The following is a 21,082-nucleotide window of genomic DNA, read 5'->3' as shown; positions in this document are numbered from 1 at the left end:
TCTCGCGCTCGACCCCCCTCGCTCTCGCTCTCGCCCCCCCCTCGCTCTCGCGCTCGCCCCCCCCTCGCTCTCGCGCTCGCCCCCCCCTCGCTCTCGAGCTCGAGCTCGCGCTCGCCCCCCCCTCGCTCTCGAGCTCGCGCTCGCCCCCCCCCCGCTCTCGAGCTCGCGCTCGCCCCCCCCTCGCTCTCGAGCTCGCGCTCGCCCCCCCCCTCGCTCTCGCGCTCGCCCCCCCTCGCTCTCGCGCTCGCCCCCCCTCGCTCTCGCGCTCGCCCCCCCCTCGCTCTCGCGCTCGCGCCCCCTCGCTCTCGCGCTCGCGCTCGCCCCCCCTCGCTCTCGCGCTCGCGCTCGCCCCCCCCGCTCTCGCGCTCGTTCTCGCGCTCGCCCCCCCCTCGCTCTCGCTCTCGCACTCGCGCTCGCCCCCCCCCGCTCTCGCTCTCGCGCTCGCCCCCCCCTCGCTCTCGCTCTCGCGCTCGCCCCCGCCTCGCTCTTGCGCTCGTTCTCGCTCTCGCCCCCCCCTCGCTCTCGCTCTCACGCTCGCCCCCCCCTCGCTCTCACGCTCGCCCCCCCCTCGCTCTCGCGCTCGTTCTCGCTCTCGCCCCCCCTCGCTCTCTCCCTCGCGCGCGCGCGCCGTCTCTCGCTCTCTCCCTCGCGCGCGCGCGCTCTCTCGCTCTCTCCCTCGCAGCGCGCGCCGCGCGCTCTCTCCCTCGCGCGCGCGCTCTCTCCCTCGCGCGCGCGCGCGCTCTCTCGCTCTCTCCCTCGCGCGCGCGCGCTCTCTCGCTCTCTCCCTCGCGCGCGCGCGCTCTCTTCGCTCTCTCCCTCGCGCGCGCGCGCTCTCGCTCTCTCCCTCGCGCGCGCTCTCTCCCGCGCGCGCGCGCTCTCTCCCTCGCGCGCGCGCGCTCTCTCGCTCTCTCCCTCGCGCGCGCGCGCTCTCGCTCTCTCCCTCGCGCGCTCTCTCGCTCTCGCTCTCTCCCTCGCGCGCTGCGCTCTCTCTCGCTCTCTTCCCTCGCGCGCGCGCTCTCTAGCTCTCTCCCTCGCGCGCGCGCGCTCTCGCTCTCTCCCTCGCGCGCTCTCTCGCTCTCGCTCTCTCCCTCGCGCGCTCTCTCGCTCTCGCTCTCTCCCTCGCGCGCTCTCTCGCTCTCGCTCTCTCCTCGCGCGTTCTCTCGCTCTCGCTCTCGCGCGCGTTCTCTCTCGCTCTCGCTCTCGCGCGCGCTCTCTCGCTCTCTCCCTCGCGCGCGCGCTCTCGCTCTCTCCCTCGCGCGCGCGCTCTCGCTCTCTCCCTCGCGCGCGCGCTCTCGCTCTCTCCCTCGCGCGCGCATCTCGCTCTCTCCCTCGCGCGCTCTCTCGCTCTCTCCCTCGCGCGCAGCGCTCTCTCGCTCTCTCCCTCGCGCGCGCGCTCTCTCGCTCTCTCCCTCGCGCGCGCGCTCCTCTCGCTCTCTCCCTCGCGCGACGCGCGGCTCTCGCTCTCTCCCTCGCGCGCGCTCTCGCTCTCTCCCTCGCGCGCTCTCTCGCTCTCTCCCTCGCGCGCGCTCTCTCGCTCTCTCCCTCGCGCGCGCGCTCTCGCTCTCTCCCTCGCGCGCGCGCTCTCGCTCTCTCCCTCGCGCGCGCGCTCTCGCTCTCTCCCTCGCGCGCGCGCTCTCGCTCTCCTCCCTCGCGCGCGCGCTCTCGCTCTCTCCCTCGCGCGCGCTCTCTCGCTCTCTCCCTCGCGCGCGCGCTCTCTCGCTCTCTCCCTCGCGCGCGCGCTCTCTCTTTCTCTCCCTCGCGCGCGCGCGCTCTCGCTCTCTCCCTCGCGCGCTCTCGCTCTCTCCCTCGCGCGCTCTCTCGCCCTCGCTCTCTCCCTCGCGCGCTCTCTCGCCCTCGCTCTCTCCCTCGCGCTTTCTCTCGCTCTCGCGCGCGCTCTCGCTCTCTCCCTCGCGCGCGCGCTCTCGCTCTCTCCCTCGCGCGCGCGCTCTCGCTCTCTCCCTCGCGCGCGCGCTCTCGCTCTCTCCCTCGCGCGCGCGCTCTCGCTCTCTCCCTCGCGCGCGCTCTCGCTCTCTCCCTCGCGCGCGCTCTCGCTCTCTCCCTCGCGCGCTCTCTCGCTCTCTCCCTCGCGCGCTCTCTCGCTCTCTCCCTCGCGCGCCGCGCTCTCTCGCTCTCTCCCTCGCGCGCGCGCTCTCTCGCTCTCTCCCTCGCGCGCGCGCGCTCTCGCTCTCTCCCTCGCGCGCGCGCGCTCTCGCTCTCTCCCTCGCGCGCGCGCTCTCGCTCTCTCCCTCGCGCGCGCGCTCTCGCTCTCTCCCGCGCGCGCGCGCGCGCTCTCGCTCTCTCCCTCGCGCGCGCGCGCGCCTCTCGCTCTCTCCCTCGCGCGCGCGCGCGCTCTCGCTCTCCCTCGCGCGCGCGCTCTCGCTCTCGCTTCTCCCTCGCGCGCTGTCGCTCTCGCTCTTCTCCCTCGCGCGCTCTCTCGCTCTCGCTCTCTCCCTCGCGCGCGCGCGCTCTCGCTCTTGCTCCCTCGCGCGCTCGCTCTCGCTCCCTCGCGCGCGCGCGCTCTCGCTCTCTCCCTCGCGCGCGCTCTCGCTCTCTCCCTCGCGCGCGCTCTCGCTCTCTCCCTCGCGCGCGCTCTCGCTCTCCTCGCTCTCGCTCCCTCGCGCGCGCGCTCTCGCTCTCTCCCTCGCGCGCTCGCTCTCGCTCTCTCCCTCGCGCGCGCGCTCTCGCTCTCGCTCTCTCCCTCGCGCGCGCGCGCTCTCGCTCTCGCTCCCCTCGCGCGCGCGCGCTCTCGCTCTCTCCCTCGCGCGCGCTCTCGCTCTCTCCCTCGCGCGCGCTCTCGCTCTCTCCCTCGCGTGCGCGCGCGCTCTCGCTCTCTCCCTCTCTCTCTCTCTCCCTCCCTCGCGCTCACCCCGCCCTCCGCTCCTCGCCCCCCCCCTCACTCTCACTCTCGCGCTCGCCCCCCCCTCGCTCTCGCGCTCGCCCCCCCCCCCTCGCCCCCCCCCTCGAGCTCGCTCTCGCGCTCGCCCCCCCCTCGCTCTCGCGCTCGCCCCCCCCTCGCTCTCGCTCTCGCGCTCGCCCCCCCTCGCTCTCGCGCTCGCCCCCCCCCGCTCTCGCTCTCGCGCTCGCCCCCCCCTCGCTCTCGCGCTCGCGCTCGCCCCCCCCTCGCTCTCGCTCTCCCCCCCCTCGCTCTCGCTCTTGCGCTCGCGCTCGCCCCCCTCGCTCTCGCTCTCGCGCTCGCCCCCCCCTCGCTCTCGCTCTCGCGCTCGCCCCCCCTCGCTCTCGCTCTCGCGCTCGCCCCCCCCCGCTCTCGCGCTCGCGCTCGCCCCCCCCTCGCTCTCGCTCTCGCGCTCGCGCTCCCCCCCCCTTGCTCTCGCTCTCGCGCCCCCTCGCTCTCGCTCTCGCGCCCCCTCGCTCTCGCTCTCGCTCTCGCGCCCCCTCGCTCTCGCTCTCGCGCCCCCCTCGCTCTCGCTCTCGCGCCCCCTCGCTCTCGCGCTCGCGCTCGCCCCCCCACTCGCTCTCGCGCTCGCCCCCCCCTCGCTCTCGCTCTCGCGCTCGCCCCCCCCTCGCTCTCGCTCTCGCGCTCGCGCTCGCCCCCCCCTCGCTCTCGCTCTCGCGCTCGCCCCCCCCCTCGCTCTCGCTCTCGCGCTCGCCCCCCCCTCGCTCTCGCTCTCGCGCTCGCGCCCCCCCTCGCTCTCGCTCTCGCGCTCGCGCTCGCTCCCCCCCTCGCTCTCGCGCTCCGCGCTCGCCCCCCCCCCGCTCTCGCGCTCGCGCTCGCCCCCCCCCTCGCTCTCGCTCTCGCGCTCGCCCCCGCCTCGCTCTTGCGCTCGTTCTCGCTCTCGCCCCCCCCTCGCTCTCGCTCTCACGCTCGCCCCCCCCTCGCTCTCGCGCTCGTTCTCGCTCTCCGCCCCCCCTCGCTCTCTCCCTCGCGCGCGCGCGCTCTCTCGCTCTCTCCCTCGCGCGCGCGCGCTCTCTCGCTCTCTCCCTCGCGCGCGCGCGCGCCGCGCTCTCTCCCGCGCGCGCGCGCTCTCTTCGCTCTCTCCCTCGCGCGCGCTGCGCGCTCTCTCGCTCTCTCCCTCGCGCGCGCGCGCTCTCTCGCTCTCTCCCTCGCGCGCGCGCGCTCTCTCGCTCTCTCCCTCGCGCGCGCAGCGCTCTCGCTCTCTCCCTCGCGCGCGCTCTCTCCCTCGCGCGCGCTCTCTCCCGCGCGCGCGCGCTCTCTCCCTCGCGCGCGCGCGCTCTCTCGCTCTCTCCCTCGCGCGCGCGCGCTCTCGCTCTCTCCCTCGCGCGCTCTCTCGCTCTCGCTCTCTCCCCTCGCGCGCGCGCTCTCTCGCTCTCTCCCTCGCGCGCGCGCTCTCTAGCTCTCTCCCTCGCGCGCGCGCGCTCTCGCTCTCTCCCTCGCGCGCTCTCTCGCTCTCGCTCTCTCCCTCGCGCGCTCTCCTCGCTCTCGCTCTCTCCCTCGCGCGTTCTCTCGCTCTCTCGCTCTCGCGCGCGTTCTCTCGCTCTCGCTCTCGCGCGCGCTCTCTCGCTCTCTCCCTCGCGCGCGCGCTCTCGCTCTCTCCCTCGCGCGCGCGCTCTCGCTCTCTCCCTCGCGCGCGCGCTCTCGCTCTCTCCCTCGCGCGCGCTCTCGCTCTCTCCCTCGCGCGCTCTCTCGCTCTCTCCCTCGCGCGCGCGCTCTCTCGCTCTCTCCCTCGCGCGCGCGCTCTCTCGCTCTCTCCCTCGCGCGCGCGCGCTCTCGCTCTCTCCCTCGCGCGCGCTCTCGCTCTCTCCCTCGCGCGCTCTCTCGCTCTCTCCCTCGCGCGCGCTCTCTCGCTCTCTCCCTCGCGCGCGCGCTCTCGCTCTCTCCCTCGCGCGCGCGCTCTCGCTCTCTCCCTCGCGCGCGCGCTCTCGCTCTCCTCCCTCGCGCGCGCTCTCTCGCTCTCTCCCTCGCGCGCGCGCTCTCTCGCTCTCTCCCTCGCGCGCGCGCTCTCTCGCTCTCTCCCTCGCGCGCGCGCGCTCTCGCTCTCTCCCTCGCGCGCTCTCGCGCTCTCGCTCTCTCCCTCGCGCGCTCTCTCGCCCTCGCTCTCTCCCTCGCGCGCTCTCTCGCCCTCGCTCTCTCCCTCGCGCTTTCTCTCGCTCTCGCGCGCGCTCTCGCTCTCTCCCTCGCGCGCGCGCTCTCGCTCTCTCCCTCGCGCGCGCGCTCTCGCTCTCTCCCTCGCGCGCGCGCTCTCGCTCTCTCCCTCGCGCGCGCTCTCGCTCTCTCCCTCGCGCGCGCTCTCGCTCTCTCCCTCGCGCGCTCTCTCGCTCTCTCCCTCGCGCGCTCTCTCGCTCTCTCCCTCGCGCGCGCGCTCTCTCGCTCTCTCCCTCGCGCGCGCGCTCTCTCGCTCTCTCCCTCGCGCGCGCGCTCTCTCGCTCTCTCCCCTCGCGCGCGCGCGCTCTCGCTCTCTCCCTCGCGCGCGCGCTCTCGCTCTCTCCCTCGCGCGCGCGCGCTCTCGCTCTCTCCCTCGCGCGCGCGCTCTCGCTCTCCTCCGCGCGCGCGCGCGCTCTCGCTCTCTCCCTCGCGCGCGCGCGCGCTCTCGCTCTCTCCCTCGCGCGCGCGCGCGCTCTCGCTCTCTCCCTCGCGCGCGCGCGCGCTCTCGCTCTCCCTCGCGCGCGCGCTCTCGCTCTCGCTTCTCCCTCGCGCGCTCTCGCTCTCGCTCTCTCCCTCGCGCGCTCTCTCGCTCTCGCTCTCTCCCTCGCGCGCGCGCGCTCTCGCTCTCTCCCTCGCGCGCGCGCGCTCTCGCTCTCTCCCTCGCGCGCGCGCTCTCGCTCTCTCCCTCGCGCGCGCTCTCGCTCTCTCCCTCGCGCGCGCTCTCGCTCTCTCCCTCGCGCGCTCTCTCGCTCTCTCCCTCGCGCGCGCGCTCTCTCGCTCTCTCCCTCGCGCGCGCGCTCTCTCGCTCTCTCCCTCGCGCGCGCGCGCTCTCGCTCTCTCCCTCGCGCGCGCGCGCTCTCGCTCTCTCCCTCGCGCGCGCGCTCTCGCTCTCTCCCTCGCGCGCGCGCGCTCTCGCTCTCTCCCTCGCGCGCGCGCTCTCGCTCTCTCCCGCGCGCGCGCGCGCTCTCGCTCTCTCCCTCGCGCGCGCGCGCGCTCTCGCTCTCTCCCTCGCGCGCGCGCGCGCTCTCGCTCTCTCCCTCGCGCGCGCGCGCGCTCTCGCTCTCTCCCTCGCGCGCGCGCGCGCTCTCGCTCTCCCTCGCGCGCGCGCTCTCGCTCTCGCTTCTCCCTCGCGCGCTCTCGCTCTCGCTCTCTCCCTCGCGCGCTCTCTCGCTCTCGCTCTCTCCCTCGCGCGCGCGCGCTCTCGCTCTTGCTCCCTCGCGCGCTCGCTCTCGCTCCCTCGCGCGCGCGCGCTCTCGCTCTCTCCCTCGCGCGCGCTCTCGCTCTCTCCCTCGCGCGCGCTCTCGCTCTCTCCCTCGCGCGCGCTCTCGCTCTCTCGCTCTCGCTCCCTCGCGCGCGCGCTCTCGCTCTCTCCCTCGCGCGCGCGCGCTCGCTCTCGCTCTCTCCCTCGCGCGCGCGCTCTCGCTCTCGCTCTCTCCCTCGCGCGCGCGCGCTCTCGCTCCCTCGCGCGCGCGCGCTCTCGCTCTCTCCCTCGCGCGCGCTCTCGCTCTCTCCCTCGCGCGCGCTCTCGCTCTCTCCCTCGCGTGCGCGCGCGCTCTCGCTCTCTCCCTCTCTCTCTCTCTCCCTCCCTCGCGCTCACCCCGCCCTCGCTCTCGCCCCCCCCCTCACTCTCACTCTCGCGCTCGCCCCCCCCCTCGCTCTCGCGCTCGCCCCCCCCCCTCGCCCCCCCCTCGCGCTCGCTCTCGCGCTCGCACCCCCCTCGCTCTCGCGCTCGCCCCCCCCCTCGCTCTCGCTCTCGCGCTCGCCCCCCCTCGCTCTCGCGCTCGCCCCCCCCCGCTCTCGCTCTCGCGCTCGCCCCCCCCTCGCTCTCGCGCTCGCCCCCCCCTCGCTCTCGCTCTCCCCCCCCTCGCTCTCGCTCTCGCGCTCGCGCTCGCCCCCCCTCGCTCTCGCTCTCGCGCTCGCCCCCCCCTCGCTCTCGCTCTCGCGCTCGCCCCCCCTCGCTCTCGCTCTCGCGCTCGCCCCCCCCCGCTCTCGCGCTCGCGCTCGCCCCCCCCTCGCTCTCGCTCTCGCGCTCGCGCTCCCCCCCCTTGCTCTCGCTCTCGCGCCCCCTCGCTCTCGCTCTCGCGCCCCCTCGCTCTCGCTCTCGCTCTCGCGCCCCCTCGCTCTCGCTCTCGCGCCCCCTCGCTCTCGCTCTCGCGCCCCCTCGCTCTCGCGCTCGCGCTCGCCCCCCCCTCGCTCTCGCGCTCGCCCCCCCCTCGCTCTCGCTCTCGCGCTCGCCCCCCCCCTCGCTCTCGCTCTCGCGCTCGCGCTCGCCCCCCCCTCGCTCTCGCTCTCGCGCTCGCGCTCGCCCCCCCCCTCGCTCTCGCTCTCGCGCTCGCCCCCCCCCTCGCTCTCGCTCTCGCGCTCGCCCCCCCCTCGCTCTCGCTCTCGCGCTCGCGCCCCCCCTCGCTCTCGCTCTCGCGCTCGCGCTCGCCCCCCCCCTCGCTCTCGCGCTCGCGCTCGCCCCCCCCTCACTCTCGCGCTCGCGCTCGCCCCCCCCTCGCTCTCGCGCTCGCGCTCGCCCCCCCCCTCGCTCTCGCGCTCGCGCTCGCCCCCCCCTCGCTCTCGCGCTCGCGCTCGCCCCCCCCTCGCTCTCGCGCTCGCGCTCGCCCCCCCCTCGCTCTCGCGCTCGCGCTCGCTCCCCCCTCGCTCTCGCGCTCGACCCCCCTCGCTCTCGCTCTCGCCCCCCCCTCGCTCTCGCGCTCGCGCTCGCCCCCCCCCTCGCTCTCGCGCTCGCGCTCGCCCCCCCCCTCGCTCTCGAGCTCGAGCTCGCGCTCGCCCCCCCCTCGCTCTCGAGCTCGCGCTCGCCCTCGAGCTCGCGCTCGCCCCCCCCTCGCTCTCGAGCTCGCGCTCGCCCCCCCCTCGCTCTCGCGCTCGCGCTCGCCCCCCCCCTCGCTCTCGCGCTCGCCCCCCCTCGCCCTCGCTCTCGCGCTCGCGCCCCCTCGCTCTCGCGCTCGCGCTCGCCCCCCCCTCGCTCTCGCGCTCGCGCTCGCCCCCCCCCTCGCTCTCGCGCTCGCGCTCGCCCCCCCTCGCTCTCGCGCTCGCCCCCCCCTCGCTCTCGCGCTCGCGCTCGCCCCCCCCTCGCTCTCGCGCTCGCGCTCGCCCCCCCTCGCTCTCGCGCTCGCCCCCCCCCTCGCTCTCGCGCTCGCGCTCGCCCCCCCCCTCGCTCTCGCGCTCGTTCTCGCGCTCGCCCCCTCCTCGATCTCGCTCTCGCACTCGCCCCCCCCCTCGCTCTCGCGCTCGTTCTCGCGCTCGCCCCCCCCTCGCTCTCGCTCTCGCACTCGCGCTCGCCCCCCCCCGCTCTCGCTCTCGCGCTCGCCCCCCCCTCGCTCTCGCTCTCGCGCTCGCCCCCCCCTCGCTCTCGTTCTCGCTCTCGCCCCCCCCCTCGCTCTCGCTCTCACGCTCGCCCCCCCCTCGCTCTCGCGCTCGTTCTCGCTCTCGCCCCCCCCTCGCTCTCTCCCTCGCGCGCGCGCGCGCTCTCTCGCTCTCTCCCTCGCGCGCGCGCTCTCTCGCTCTCTCCCTCGCGCGCGCGCTCTCTCGCTCTCTCCCTCGCGCGCGCGATCTCTCGCTCTCTCCCTCGCGCGCGCGCTCTCTCGCTCTCGCCCTCGCGCGCGCGCTCTCTCGCTCTCTCCCTCGCGCGCGCGCTCTCTCGCTCTCTCCCTCGCGCGCGCTCTCTCTCCCTCGCGCGCGCTCTCTCCCTCGCGCGCGCGCTCTCTCCCTCGCGCGCGCGCTCTCTCCCTCGCGCGCGCGCTCTCTCCCTCGCGCGCGCGCTCTCTCCCTCGCGCGCGCGCTCTCTCCCTCGCTCGCTCTCTCCCTCGCGCGCGCGCTCTCTCGCTCTCTCCCTCGCGCGCGCGCGCTCTCGCTCTCTCCCTCGCGCGCGCGCTCTCTCGCTCTCGCTCTCCCTCGCGCGCGCGCTCTCTCGCTCTCTCCCTCGCGCGCTCTCTCGCTCTCGCTCTCTCCCTCGCGCGCTCTCTCGCTCTCGCTCTCTCCCTCGCGCGTTCTCTCGCTCTCGCTCTCGCGCGCGCTCTCTCGCTCTCTCCCTCGCGCGCGCTCTCTCGCTCTCTCCCTCGCGCGCGCGCTCTCGCTCTCTCCCTCGCGCGCGCGCTCTCGCTCTCTCCCTCGCGCGCGCGCTCTTGCTCTCTCCCTCGCGCGCGCGCTCTCGCTCTCTCCCTCGCGCGCGCGCTCTCGCTCTCTCCCTCGCGCGCGCGCTCGCTCTCTCCCTCGCGCACTCTCTCGCTCTCTCCCTCGCGCGCGCGCTTCGCGCTCGCCCCCCCCTCGCTCTCGCGCTCGCGCTCGCCCCCCACTCGCCCTCGCGCTCGCGCTCGCCCCCCCTCGCCCTCGCGCTCGCGCTCGCCCCCCCCCTCGCCCTCGCGCTCGCGCTCCGCCCCCCCCTCGCCCTCGCGCTCGCCCCCCCCTCGCGCTCGCCCCCCCCTCGCGCTCGCGCACGCCCCCCCCCTCGCTCTCGCGCTCGCGCTCGCCCCCCCTCGCTCTCGCGCTCGCGCTCGCCCCCCCTCGCTCTCGCGCTCGCGCTCGCCCCCCCTCGCTCTCGCGCTCGCGCTCGCCCCCCCCTCGCTCTCGCTCTCGCGCTCGCCCCCCCTCGCTCTCGCGCTCGCCCCCCCTCGCTCTCGCGCTCGCCCCCCCTCGCTCTCGCGCTCGCCCCCCCCTCGCGCTCGCGCTCGCCCCCCCTCGCTCTCTCGCGCTCGCGCTCGCCCCCCCCCTCGCTCTCGCGCTCGCGCTCGCCCCCCCCTCGCCCTCGCGCTCGCGCTCGCCCCCCCCCCTCGCCCTCGCGCTCGCGCTCGCCCCCCCCCTCGCCCTCGCGCTCGCGCTCGCCCCCCCCTCGCCCTCGCGCTCGCCCCCCCCTCGCGCTCGCCCCCCCCTCGCGCTCGCCCCCCCCTCGCGCTCGCGCTCGCCCCCCCTCGCTCTCGCGCTCGCGCTCGCCCCCCCCTCGCTCTCGCGCTCGCGCTCGCCCCCCCCTCGCTCTCGCGCTCGCCCCCCCTCGCCCTCGCGCTCGCGCTCGCCCCCCCCTCGCCCTCGCGCTCGCGCTCGCCCCCCCCTCGCCCTCGCGCTCGCCCCCCCCTCGCGCTCGCCCCCCCTCGCGCTCGCGCTCTCCCCCGCGCCGGCCCGCCCCCGCGCCCGCCCGCCCGGCTTTTAATAAATATTTATTGATAGTGGAAGTGAAGAAATTGAGAACGGAATGGGAGGAGTCCAAAATGGGCCATGTAATGATGAGAGAAGAGTGAAATTGGAAGCAAAGTTAATGTAATTTTCCAATTCAGGTCAACAGGAAACTGCACCAATACAATCATAAATGTATCAAGAAAAGCAGAGGGGAAGGAAACCTCAACTAGTTCTGGAACAAGTTTTAGTCTTCACATCCTATAAAAAGCTAGGCCTAATTAGCACCCATGCAGGTTGCGATAGCTGCTCCTTTTTCGATGGAAATGAGTGAATTTAAAGGGAGAGCAAGTTCAAACAGGTGGAGGGGCTTGGCAGTACCTACTATTATCTGACTCATTTTCGACAGCACCTTCACAGCCAAGAAGCAAAAGGTGACTTTTATTTTATCACTGCATTGTGAGGAACATTTCATAAACCTGACACACCAATTCCTCTCCTAGCTTGTCTCCTAACATTTGCTCCACCTTTGTGTGAAATGTTAACTAATTAACATTAAATTACTGTGTGTGAATGTTTTCAGATCAAGGTGAAAGAATGTAATATGTTTCACCTCTGACAATATCTAATTGCCAGCAAACTAAAACAGAAATTTATGGAAAAGGTCTGGCAGTCAGCAACTGTTTAATACTACAAGGTTAGAAATCATATCCCTCTTTAATGATAGACCACATATATTGCACACAAAAATACAAGTCCCTGTTCTCAAACATGGACAGTAAAAATGTACCCATGGTGGATTGCATAGAAGAGATTCAAATTAATTTTTTCTCATAATTTTTACAGTATTCCACTGTCTAGTTTGTTTAAGTTAGTCAGCTGGGAATATCTACCAAAGTTTGTTTATTTCTAATGTATTTATTAACAAACAATAAATTTATACACATGCCCCTCGTGCCCTTGTTTGTGCATTGGGATCATTTCTATTTGAAATCATTCAGTTTAAATACCGTCATGTAGCAATGTATATATACATGAGACAAGATAACCTTATTTAAAACTTCTGCAAAAAAGCAACCCTTTGCACAATTGTGTGCATTTTTCAATTAAAAAAAGATTTGTTTGCACTAACTTCTGTTTATACATTTTTCCTTCATTTCTCCATTTATAATGTGTTGCTCGGAATCATCTGTGGATTTGTGTGATGCTGGTGAGTGGTAATTGTAATATACAATCCATAAACATTTGTAAGCTGTGGGAATGTAGTTCTGTCATTATTCCATTCAGAAAATAAACATTGTATTGTTTCTGTTAAACAGAAAGACCATTATTATTTGATCCTGCTTGTACATGGGATTATTTGTCCATAATGTGGTGTGTTATTAAAGGGGAATTGTCATAGCAATGTATTTATCATGGCAGTCTCAATTCTGAAATGTATATTTATGCAACTTGTATTGAGCTATGTTGATTGCATGTGACTCGATTGATCTTTGAGACATTGCTCTCTCAGCTTTTCTATCCATAATGACCATTCCCCTTTGTCGTCTTGCATTTCGGTGAGCATGCAGTTTTCCTTAGCATGTATACTAACACCATTTCTGAAGGGATTATCGTGATTTTAGTGTTATAAATGAATTGCAGTTAAGCTATTATCCAGATTATTGCCTAAGCAATACAGCCTCCTGGAATGAATAGTTCTTGGGGTGTTATCTTTTTGACCTGGATTTGATTAGTGTATCAGTGACCCAAGTTCACCTAGTTTGAATTAAACCTATGAAATATGAATTATATTATACATCAACTTTCTTGTAATATAATTTTGAAAGTGGCAATGACAGTACAGTAACCAATTACAATACTGAAAAGTTAGGCTTGTGCCTAATTATTAAAGAATCATCTTATAATGGAAGATGGCTACAAAACATTTGGTGTGAAGGGAATTATTCTATTTATGAACAGTGGAGTTTTCCTTGGTATTTATACCATCACTGCCTTTTGCAAGAGAACCTTAAATACAGTGTAATGCTAAGAACTCAAAAGGGATACAGACTACTTGAAATTCCAGCACTGTAGATGTAACTGATATTCGAATATTAATTTGGGAAAGCATAAATATAAAATGTTTTACGATCAGTAATAAAGGCAGCCGTTAGCAACAATGTAGTCAACTGCTGATTTAAACATGTTAATTTGGCCACTTATTAAATGTTTAATTCATTTTTTGCACTTTTTATGAAAATACATTACCCTAATTGCCGTCAGCTGCAATTGCTGTCTCGTGGCTATAGCATTCCTAAAGATTGCCGATTGAAAATTAAGAAATTAGAGAAATGAACTTGTGCATATTTGCAAAAGTTTGATAAGTAATAGCGTATTCTTTCTGGCATTACCTTTTCTTCTTTCCCTTTTCTCTACCCACTTAAGTTGCGACTAACATTTGGTTTATATTTTTAAAATATTTAGGCTACTTTCAATTTTAAAAAAATACAAATTTTGGAAAGCATAGAACAGGCCCTTCAGCCCTTGATGTTGCGCCGACCTGTGAACTAATCTAAGCCCGTCCCCCTACACTATCCCATCATCATCTATATAAACAAGTTTCATTGTTTATACATCCTGCAGAAATTCCAATCATCCAAAATTGCAGCCATTTATTTTACACGTTCACATCCTTATCTGCTGATTTGCTACCTGCCGACATGCATGCTTCCAAGGTTGGCCTCGGACCATTTTTAATCCCCCCCCCCGCCGACCCGATCTGATTACGCTGTCCTTTACAAGTTGCACCAGCTAAGCAGTAGGCTGATATTCTTAATGATTAACATGATGAGGGCGTTGCTAGCTAGGCTGCATTTATTGCCTATCCCTAATTGCCCAAGAGGGCACTTAAGAGTCAACTACGTTGCTGTGGGTCTAGAGTCACATGTGGGTCAGACCAGGTAAGGATGGACGTTTCCTTCCCTAAAGGACTTTAATGAACCAGATGTGTTTTCCCCAACAATTGGCATTGGATTCACAGTCATCATTTAGATTCTTAATTCCAGATTTTTTTTAATTCAAATTCCACCACTTGTCAGGGCAGAATTCTAACCTGGTTGCCAAGACATTATCTGCGTCACTGGATTAACAGTCCAGTGATAATATCACTAGGCCATTGCCTTCCCTTGATCACATTCATTTTGTTGCAGCTTTGTTGCAATGAATCTTCATTGAAATAAGAAATTAAATGCTACTGAGCACAAAATGGCTTGAGATATATTGGAGCTATGTATTTTAAAATGTCAAAACACCTTAATAACTACAGTTGTAAGAGATTTGGACTTCCAATTAGGTCATCATAGCCCACTCTTGAATGAGGTTTGTAGCCTAATTTCTCCACAGGATGTACTTAACAATTTTAGCTCGTGTGTAGTAGAGGAAGTGGGCGGTTATGGGAATAGATCTTATTTTTCTTGCAACATTTAAATGTCCCTTCTCGGTGGAGTGCCATTAAAGGTACTTGTGAAATTTATCATATCAACAGTGAAAGTATGTAGTGTTTTTCACCACTGACTATATCTAATAGTCAGCAACTGATTAATACTTGATAAACTTTAAAAAATCGTTATCAATCTTTTATGATAAACCACAGCTATTGCATACAAATAATACCGTCGCAGGTGGTAAATATCAGCTGTAAAATGTGTCCATGATTCATTAACTAACTGCTCCTTGTGGATTGCACAGAATAGATAACTTAATCATGGAAGTGATTACAAGGCTAAATATCATTGGGATAGAAATGTAAATAAATTTCATTGGATTGGTTTAGGAAGCTCTTTGAATCTGTCTACTTCATTGGTGTCATGGGTTTTACTTCCTGATATCAATGATCTCAAATCTGTGCAAATCTTCAATACAGGTGTCCAAACATTGTATTTAACATCTTCATGATTCTGGAACACTGCGGTCATAATATTTCCAAATCGACCATTTGCACTCGTTCATTCAATTCATGGAAGTACGAACATTTTGGAGGACGCAATCACATCTGCACACTGAGAATCCACCATGCAGTGGAAAGAAATTAAGGGAATTGTTTTCACTACTTAAGCATTCTATTTGAGAAGAACTAAATGGTGTACTCACCCAATCAGATAAGGAATGGACCGATTTAGTTCCTTGTTGCATGCGGATCATGACCCTCAAGGGATATGGTAATGGAGAAACAATAAGGGAAAAATAACTTGCACATCCTAGTAGAATATTTTCAAAATAATTCCTTATGATTTCGGAAGGTATTGATTTCTTTACAAGGCACGATATTTGCTTGCTTTTTTCAAGATAAATTGGATAGTAAAAAAAAATGCAAATTTTTATCTGTCTAGATGTTGGTCTGTTTTGGAAAAGCTTTTGGGATCTAATTGAAATTTAATCTATGGCATGCAAAAAACAAATACATTACTGACCTATATTTTGATACTATCATTTTTGCTTTCCTCTGAATGAGCTTAATTTTCATGAAAATACAATATGGAATAGGATGATTGTTTGAAGCTGTTCTTTCTTCTTCAATGTTCCTGATATAGGAGTAGACCAAAAGCCTATTGTCTTGCTGATAGCGATGAGGAGTCTTCAAGTGCTGGCTCTTCAGACGAAGAAGAAGCACAAGATGTGCTGGGAGGCGACAAGGCACCAGCAGCAGTGGCAGAAGGGTATGCATGTTAATTAAAATATTTAGAAATAGCATGAAACTTTTGAAATGTGCATTAAAATAGTCTAATTTTTTATCACTGACATAAGCTTATTTTTATTCTAATTGTCAGATTCCAAATTGATTCTAATTGTAAAATAATTACCCAATTTGTGATTGGGCAAGCAAGGAAGGGTATTATGACTGGCTGGGCAGTGTGCCTTTTAAAAATTGTTACAATAGTTCAATTGAGCGTGGAATTTTATGTAAAAATGTATTGTGAAATTTATTGAAAATTTTAGTGACTACTTAACCAGGTATTACAAATGTATACTTGTGGATTTCTTTGGACTGAAGTCAGCTGATCGCGTTATTAGTTTTACTGTTTTAGAATCTAGAATCTAGAGTCATACAGCACAGAAGCAGTTCCATCAATTTAACTCATCACCTCCGACCAGATATCCCAATTTGACCTTGTCTCATTTGCCAGGATTTAGCCCAAATCCGTCTAAACCCTTCCTAGTCAAATACACATCCGGATGCTTTTTAAATGTTGTAATTGTACCAACCTCTACCACTTCCTCTGTCAGCTCATGCCATATATGCACCACCCTCTGTGTGAAAAGGTTGCCCCTTGGGTCCCTTTTAAATCTTTCCCCTCTCAACTTAAATGTGTGTCCTCTGGTTTTGGATTCGCCTACTGTGAGGAAAAGACCTTGACTGTTCACCTTATGGATGCCACTCATGATTTTATAAGGTCACCTTCAGCCCCCTATGCTCTAGGGAAAAATATCCCAGCCTGTTCACCCTTTCCTTATAACGCAAGCCTTCTAGTCTCAGTAACATGCTTGTAAATCTATTTTGTACTCTTACCAGTTTAATAACATCCTTCCTGTATCAGGGTGACCCAAATTGTAAGGAGTACGCAAACTGTGGCCTTACCAAAGTCTTATACAGTTGTAACAAGAAAATCCCTGTCTAATACCGTCAAAATTGGCTAAGTCCCAATATAAAACTTTAACTGTTAGATTAGGTCAAGTCCTTTTTCCTTACCTATTTTAAATCTAATAGAAGTATGATCACTGGTCCCAAAGTGCACCCCCACTAGCCCCTCTCCGACTAGTCACTTGCCCTGCCTTATTTCCCAAGAGGACATGAATTTTTGCCCCTTCTGTAGTAGAACCATCTACATATTGATGGAGAGAGTGTTCTTTAACGCACTTAAATTCCTCCCCATCCAAGCCCTTGACACTATGACAGTCCCAGTCTATGTTGGCAAAGTTAAAATCCCAAAACATGACATCCCTGTTAGTCTTACAGCTATCTGTAATTGCCCTACATATTTGCTCCTCAGTTTCCTGCTGGTTAATGGGATGGCACTATAGATCCCCAACAAAGTGATCTCCCCATTCTTATTTGTCAGTTCCACCCATTTGGTTCATTGGACAATCCCTCGGGAATATCCTCTCTAAGTATTGCTGGAATGTTTTCCCCAACCAAAAAAAGCCACTCCCACTCCTCTCTTGCCTCCCCTCTATCCTTCCTATAGCATCTATGCTTTGAAATATTGACTTGCCTGTCCTGTCCCTCTGTCAGCCATGTTTCTGTTATAGCTCTGATATCCCAGTCCCATGTTCCCATCCATGCCCTGAGTTCATTTGTATTACAACATGTTAGGCCCCTTGTACTGAAATAAATGCAGTTTAATTCTTCAGTTTTCCCTCCTTGCTGGATGTGCTTTTGCCTGCCTTATCTATTTAACTTGCTGTCTTTAACTTCTGTACCAGCCTCAACCTCCTCTCTTGTCTCTCTACTGCTTAGAGTCCCATACCCCTGCCAGATTAGTTTAAACCCTCCCGACTCGCTCTAGCAAATCTCCCCACCAGGATACTGGTCCCACTGCAGTTCAGGTGCAACCCGTCCCTCTTGTATAGGTCACTTGTGCCCCAGAAGCGATTCCAATGATCCAAAAATCTGAATCCCTGCCCTGCACCTGCTCCATTCATCTGCCCTATCCTTCTATGCCTATTCTCACTAGCATGTGACACCAGGCATAATCCAGAGATTACTACCTTTTGAGGTTCTGCTTTTTAACCATCAGCCTAATTCCTTATGTTCATTGTACTGGACCTTATCCCTTTTTCTACCTGTGTCGTTGGTACCAATGTGTACAACGACCTAGGGTTGCTCATGCTCCCTTCTGAGAATTTTCTGCAACTGCTCCATCACATCCTTGATCCTGGCACAAGGGAGGCAACACACCATCCTGGAGTCTTGCTCGTGGTCACAGAAATGTCTGTCTGTGCTTCCGACTAGAGACTCCACTATCGCAATTGCTCACTTGGACTTTGCCGTGCCTTGCTTTACAGCAGAGCCAGTTGTGCTGCCAAAGACTAGCTGCTGCTGCTATTTTCCCCAGAGAGGCTAAGTACTCTCAACATATCCAACACAATAAAACTTTTGGAGAGGGGTAAGGACACACTCCTACCTCTCCTGGCAGTCATCCATCAAGTTGACTGAGCCTGCACTGTGATCAGCTCCCTGAAGCTAGTATCTATCACATGTTCCCTGAAGCTAGTATCTATCACATGCTCCCTGAAGCTAGTATCTATCAGATGCTCTGCCTCCTGTATGTTCCTCACTGCTTCCAACTGATCTATGTGGTCTGAGAGGACCCGTAGCCAGACACGCTTCATGCAGACAAAGTTGCCAGGGACATTTGACTGCTCCTAGATCTCCCGCATCTGACTGAAGGAGTATACCACTCTACTGACTGCCATCTCTGCCCCTTTAACAACAAGCAGACTTAGGGACAAAAAAGGTCTCACTTTGCCATTACCTTGTTGCTGTTTGCCCTCTTTAAAAATCCTGGTATTCATTTAGACCCACTCTTAGATCAAACCAGCAGTACCTTGACCTCAAAGCAAAAATGGCCGGGACAAGACACAGCAATGCTTCCCTCCCCCATTTGCCTAACCTCCCACACTTAGCTCAGCTCTGGGCTTTCACTCTCTTGCAGTTTGCACTCCCTGCTGGGAGACATTTAGGCTTACTAGTATACCATATGGTCTGCCCTGCTCTGAAAGAATTGGTGAATTTACAATAAATTACAAATGAAAGGTTTTTTGGCAATCCTGGATGTTAAGTAACTTTAGGGCAGTGTATTCTGTCTGCCTATCCCAAAAATTGTAGACAAATTCTGAATAAGATGTTCACTAATTTAAGTGTGTAGAAGAATATTTTCTCATTCACTATTGGGATAAACCTATTAGAGAAGGAGCAAAATTTGACATCTTCGGAAATAAGGCAGGGCAAGTGAATGGGATGTCAATGGGGGAATACTTGAGCTAGTGATCATTATTCTTTCAGAATTAAAATCGTTATGGAAAAGGATAGGCCTGATCTAAAAGTTAAAGTTTTAACTTGGAGTAAGGCCAGTTTTGATGACATTTGGTAAGAACTTCCAAAAGTTGATTGGAAGAGGCTATTTGCAGGTAAAGGGCAGCTGGAAAGTGAGAGGTCTTTAAAAATGACATAACAGGAGTCCAGAGGTAGTATGTTCCTATGATTGTGAAGGATAAATCTGGTAGGTGTAGGGAATGCTAGATAACTGGAGAAATTGAGGCTGTGGTCAAGAAAAAGGAGGAGATATATGGTGGGTATGGACAACTGAGTTTGAGTGAATCCTTCGAGGAGTATAAGGACAATAAGAGTAAACTCGAGGGAACAAAAACAGAAGTTGCTGGAAAAGCTCAGCGGGTCTGGCAGTATCTATGAAGAAAAAAAATCAGTTAATGTTTCGGGTCCAGTGCCCCTTCCTCAGAACATCCAGCATTCTGAGGAAGGGTCACCAGACCTGAAACATTAACTCTGATTTTGTTTCTTTACAGATACTGCCAGATCTGCATTTAGTAATGTTTTAGTTCCTGATTTACAGCATCTGCAATTCTTTCGGTTTTTATACTTGAGGGAAAGCAGGAGGGCAGAAAAGGAGACATGAAATAGCTTTGGCAAACAGGAGTAAAGAGATTCTACAAATACATTTAGGGCAAAAGAGTAACTGGGGAGAGAGTAGGGCCCCGTAAAGATCAACAAGGCTGTCTGTGTGGAACTGCAGGAGATGGGTGAAATACTAAACATTTCACATCAGTATTTAATGTGGAGAAGGACATGGAAGCTAGACAGCATAGAATAAAAAATAGTGACAGCTTGAAATGTGTCCATATTACAGAAGAGGTTGTGCTGGATGTCTTATCTAACTTTATGTGGTTTAATCCCCAGGACCTGATCAGGTGTATCCTGAAACTTTGTGTGAAGCTAGAAGGTGATTGCTGAGCCTTTTGCTGAGATATTGGGAAGTGTTGTCGAACAAAGAGTCCTTGGGGTGCATGTTCATTGTTCCTTGATGGTGCAGTCACAGGTCGACAGGGTAATGAAGAAGGCATTTGGTACATTTGCCTTTCAAACAAAGAACAATACATTTCACCTTTTCATTCGAAACCTTGATTTCACTCACAGGAACCATATCCCTTTATTCCCTTCCTGTTCATGCATTTGTCCAAGTGTTTCTTGAATCCTGCGATTGTGTCTGCTTCCACCACCACCTCTGGCAGTGAGGTTCCATGCACTTTCCACCCTCTATGTGGAAAAACTTGCCTGTCCCATCTCTTTTAAACTTGTTACCCTGCACCTTGTGCCTGTGTCCCCTAGTAATTGAACCCTCTACCCTCGGAAAAAGACTTGTACTTTCCATCCTTTCCATGCCATTCACAATCTTAGAAACTTCTATCAGGTCACCCCCTCAATCTCCTGCGTTCCAATGCAAACAAACCCTATCTGTTCAATCTATTGCTAAAATCTCCCACACTAGGCAATATCCTGGTAAACCTTTTCTGTACCCTCTTAAAGCATCCACATCTTTCCAGTAGCGTGGTGTACACAATATTCCAAGTGTGGCCTAAATAAAGTTCTATAAAGCTGCAGCATAGCTTGTCTATCCTTATAGTCAATGCCCCTTCCAATGGAGGCAAACATGCCACAGGCCTTTCTTACTGCCTTATCTACCTGCGCTGCCACTTTCAGTGATCTTTGGACTTGCACACACTCGGATCCATTTTCATATCAATACTCCTAAGGGTTCTGCCATTCCCTATATAATTTCCACCTGTACTTGATCTTCCAAAATGCATCTCCTCACATTTGTCCAGATTAAACACCGTCTGCCATTTTTCTGTCTATGCCGCCAACTGATCTGTATCCTACTGTATTCGCTGACAATCTTCCTCACTATCCACAACTCCCCAATCTTTGTATCATCTGCAGACTTACTAATTAGACCAGCTACATTTTCCTCCAAATCATTTATGTAGACCACGAACAACAGAGGTCCCAGCGCTGATCTCTGTGAAACACCACTAGTCACAACGCTCCACTCCGAGAAGCATCGTTCCAATGTCACCAATGACTAAGCCAGTTCTGTATCCATCTTGCCGGCTCACCCCTGATAGCATGTGACTTCACCTTTTGAACCAAATTGCCATGATGAATCCTGTTGAAGGCTTTACCGAAGTCCATATAAACAACATTAACCGCTTTTCCCTCATCAATCATCTTCGACACTTAAAAAAAGTCAATCAAGTTAGTGAGGTGCACAGGAGCAGGAGGAGGCCATTCAGTCTTTTAAATCTGCTCTGCCATTCATCGTGATCATGGCTGATCATCCAACTCAATAGCGTAATCCTGTTTTCTCTCCATAATCTTTGATCCCATTAGCCCCAAGTGCTATCTCTAGCCACTTGAATACATTTAATGTTTTGGCTTCAACTACTTCCAGTGATAATGAATTCCATAGGATCACCATTCTTCCTGTGACTGCACCATCAAGGAACAATGAACATGCACCCCAAGGACTCTTTGTTCGACAACACTTCCCAATATCTCAGCAAAAGGCTCAGCAATCACCTTCTAGCTTCACACAAAGTTTTGGTTGAAGAAATATCTCTTCATCTCCTTCCTAAATGGTCTACCTCGAATTCTCAGACTGTGACCCCTGTTTCTGGACACACCCACTATCAGGAACTTCTTCCCTGTCTAGTCCTGTTAGAATTTTATAAGTGTCTATGAGATCCTCCCTCATTCGTCTGAACTCCAAAGAAAACAATTCTAACCTAGTCAATCCCTTCTCATGCGTCAGTCCCACCAACCCCAGAATCAGCCTGGTAAACCTTCGCTCC

At 58.0% G+C, this 21,082-nt stretch overlaps 1 protein-coding gene across 5 annotated transcripts in view; it reads left to right on the top strand.

The window, feature by feature from the left end:
• Nucleotides 1–21,082, top strand: part of LOC125463525 (testis-expressed protein 2) — a 238,930-nt gene that overhangs the window by 206,356 nt on the left and 11,492 nt on the right. For 4 of the 5 annotated variants that reach the window (XM_059653617.1, XM_059653616.1, XM_059653614.1 and 1 more), the window contains one exon: nt 14,746–14,871. In XM_059653617.1, the coding sequence (XP_059509600.1) occupies nt 14,746–14,871 (126 nt within the window). The remainder of the gene's footprint in view (nt 1–14,745; nt 14,872–21,082) is intronic. The other variant, XM_059653618.1, reaches the window with a different exon arrangement.

This window comes from Stegostoma tigrinum, chromosome 22 (assembly GCF_030684315.1).
Source record: "Stegostoma tigrinum isolate sSteTig4 chromosome 22, sSteTig4.hap1, whole genome shotgun sequence".
In the NCBI taxonomy this organism is placed as follows: Eukaryota; Metazoa; Chordata; class Chondrichthyes; order Orectolobiformes; family Stegostomatidae; genus Stegostoma; species Stegostoma tigrinum.
Note: the sequence above shows the minus strand (reverse complement) of the source record. Positions and strands in the feature narration are given on the sequence as shown.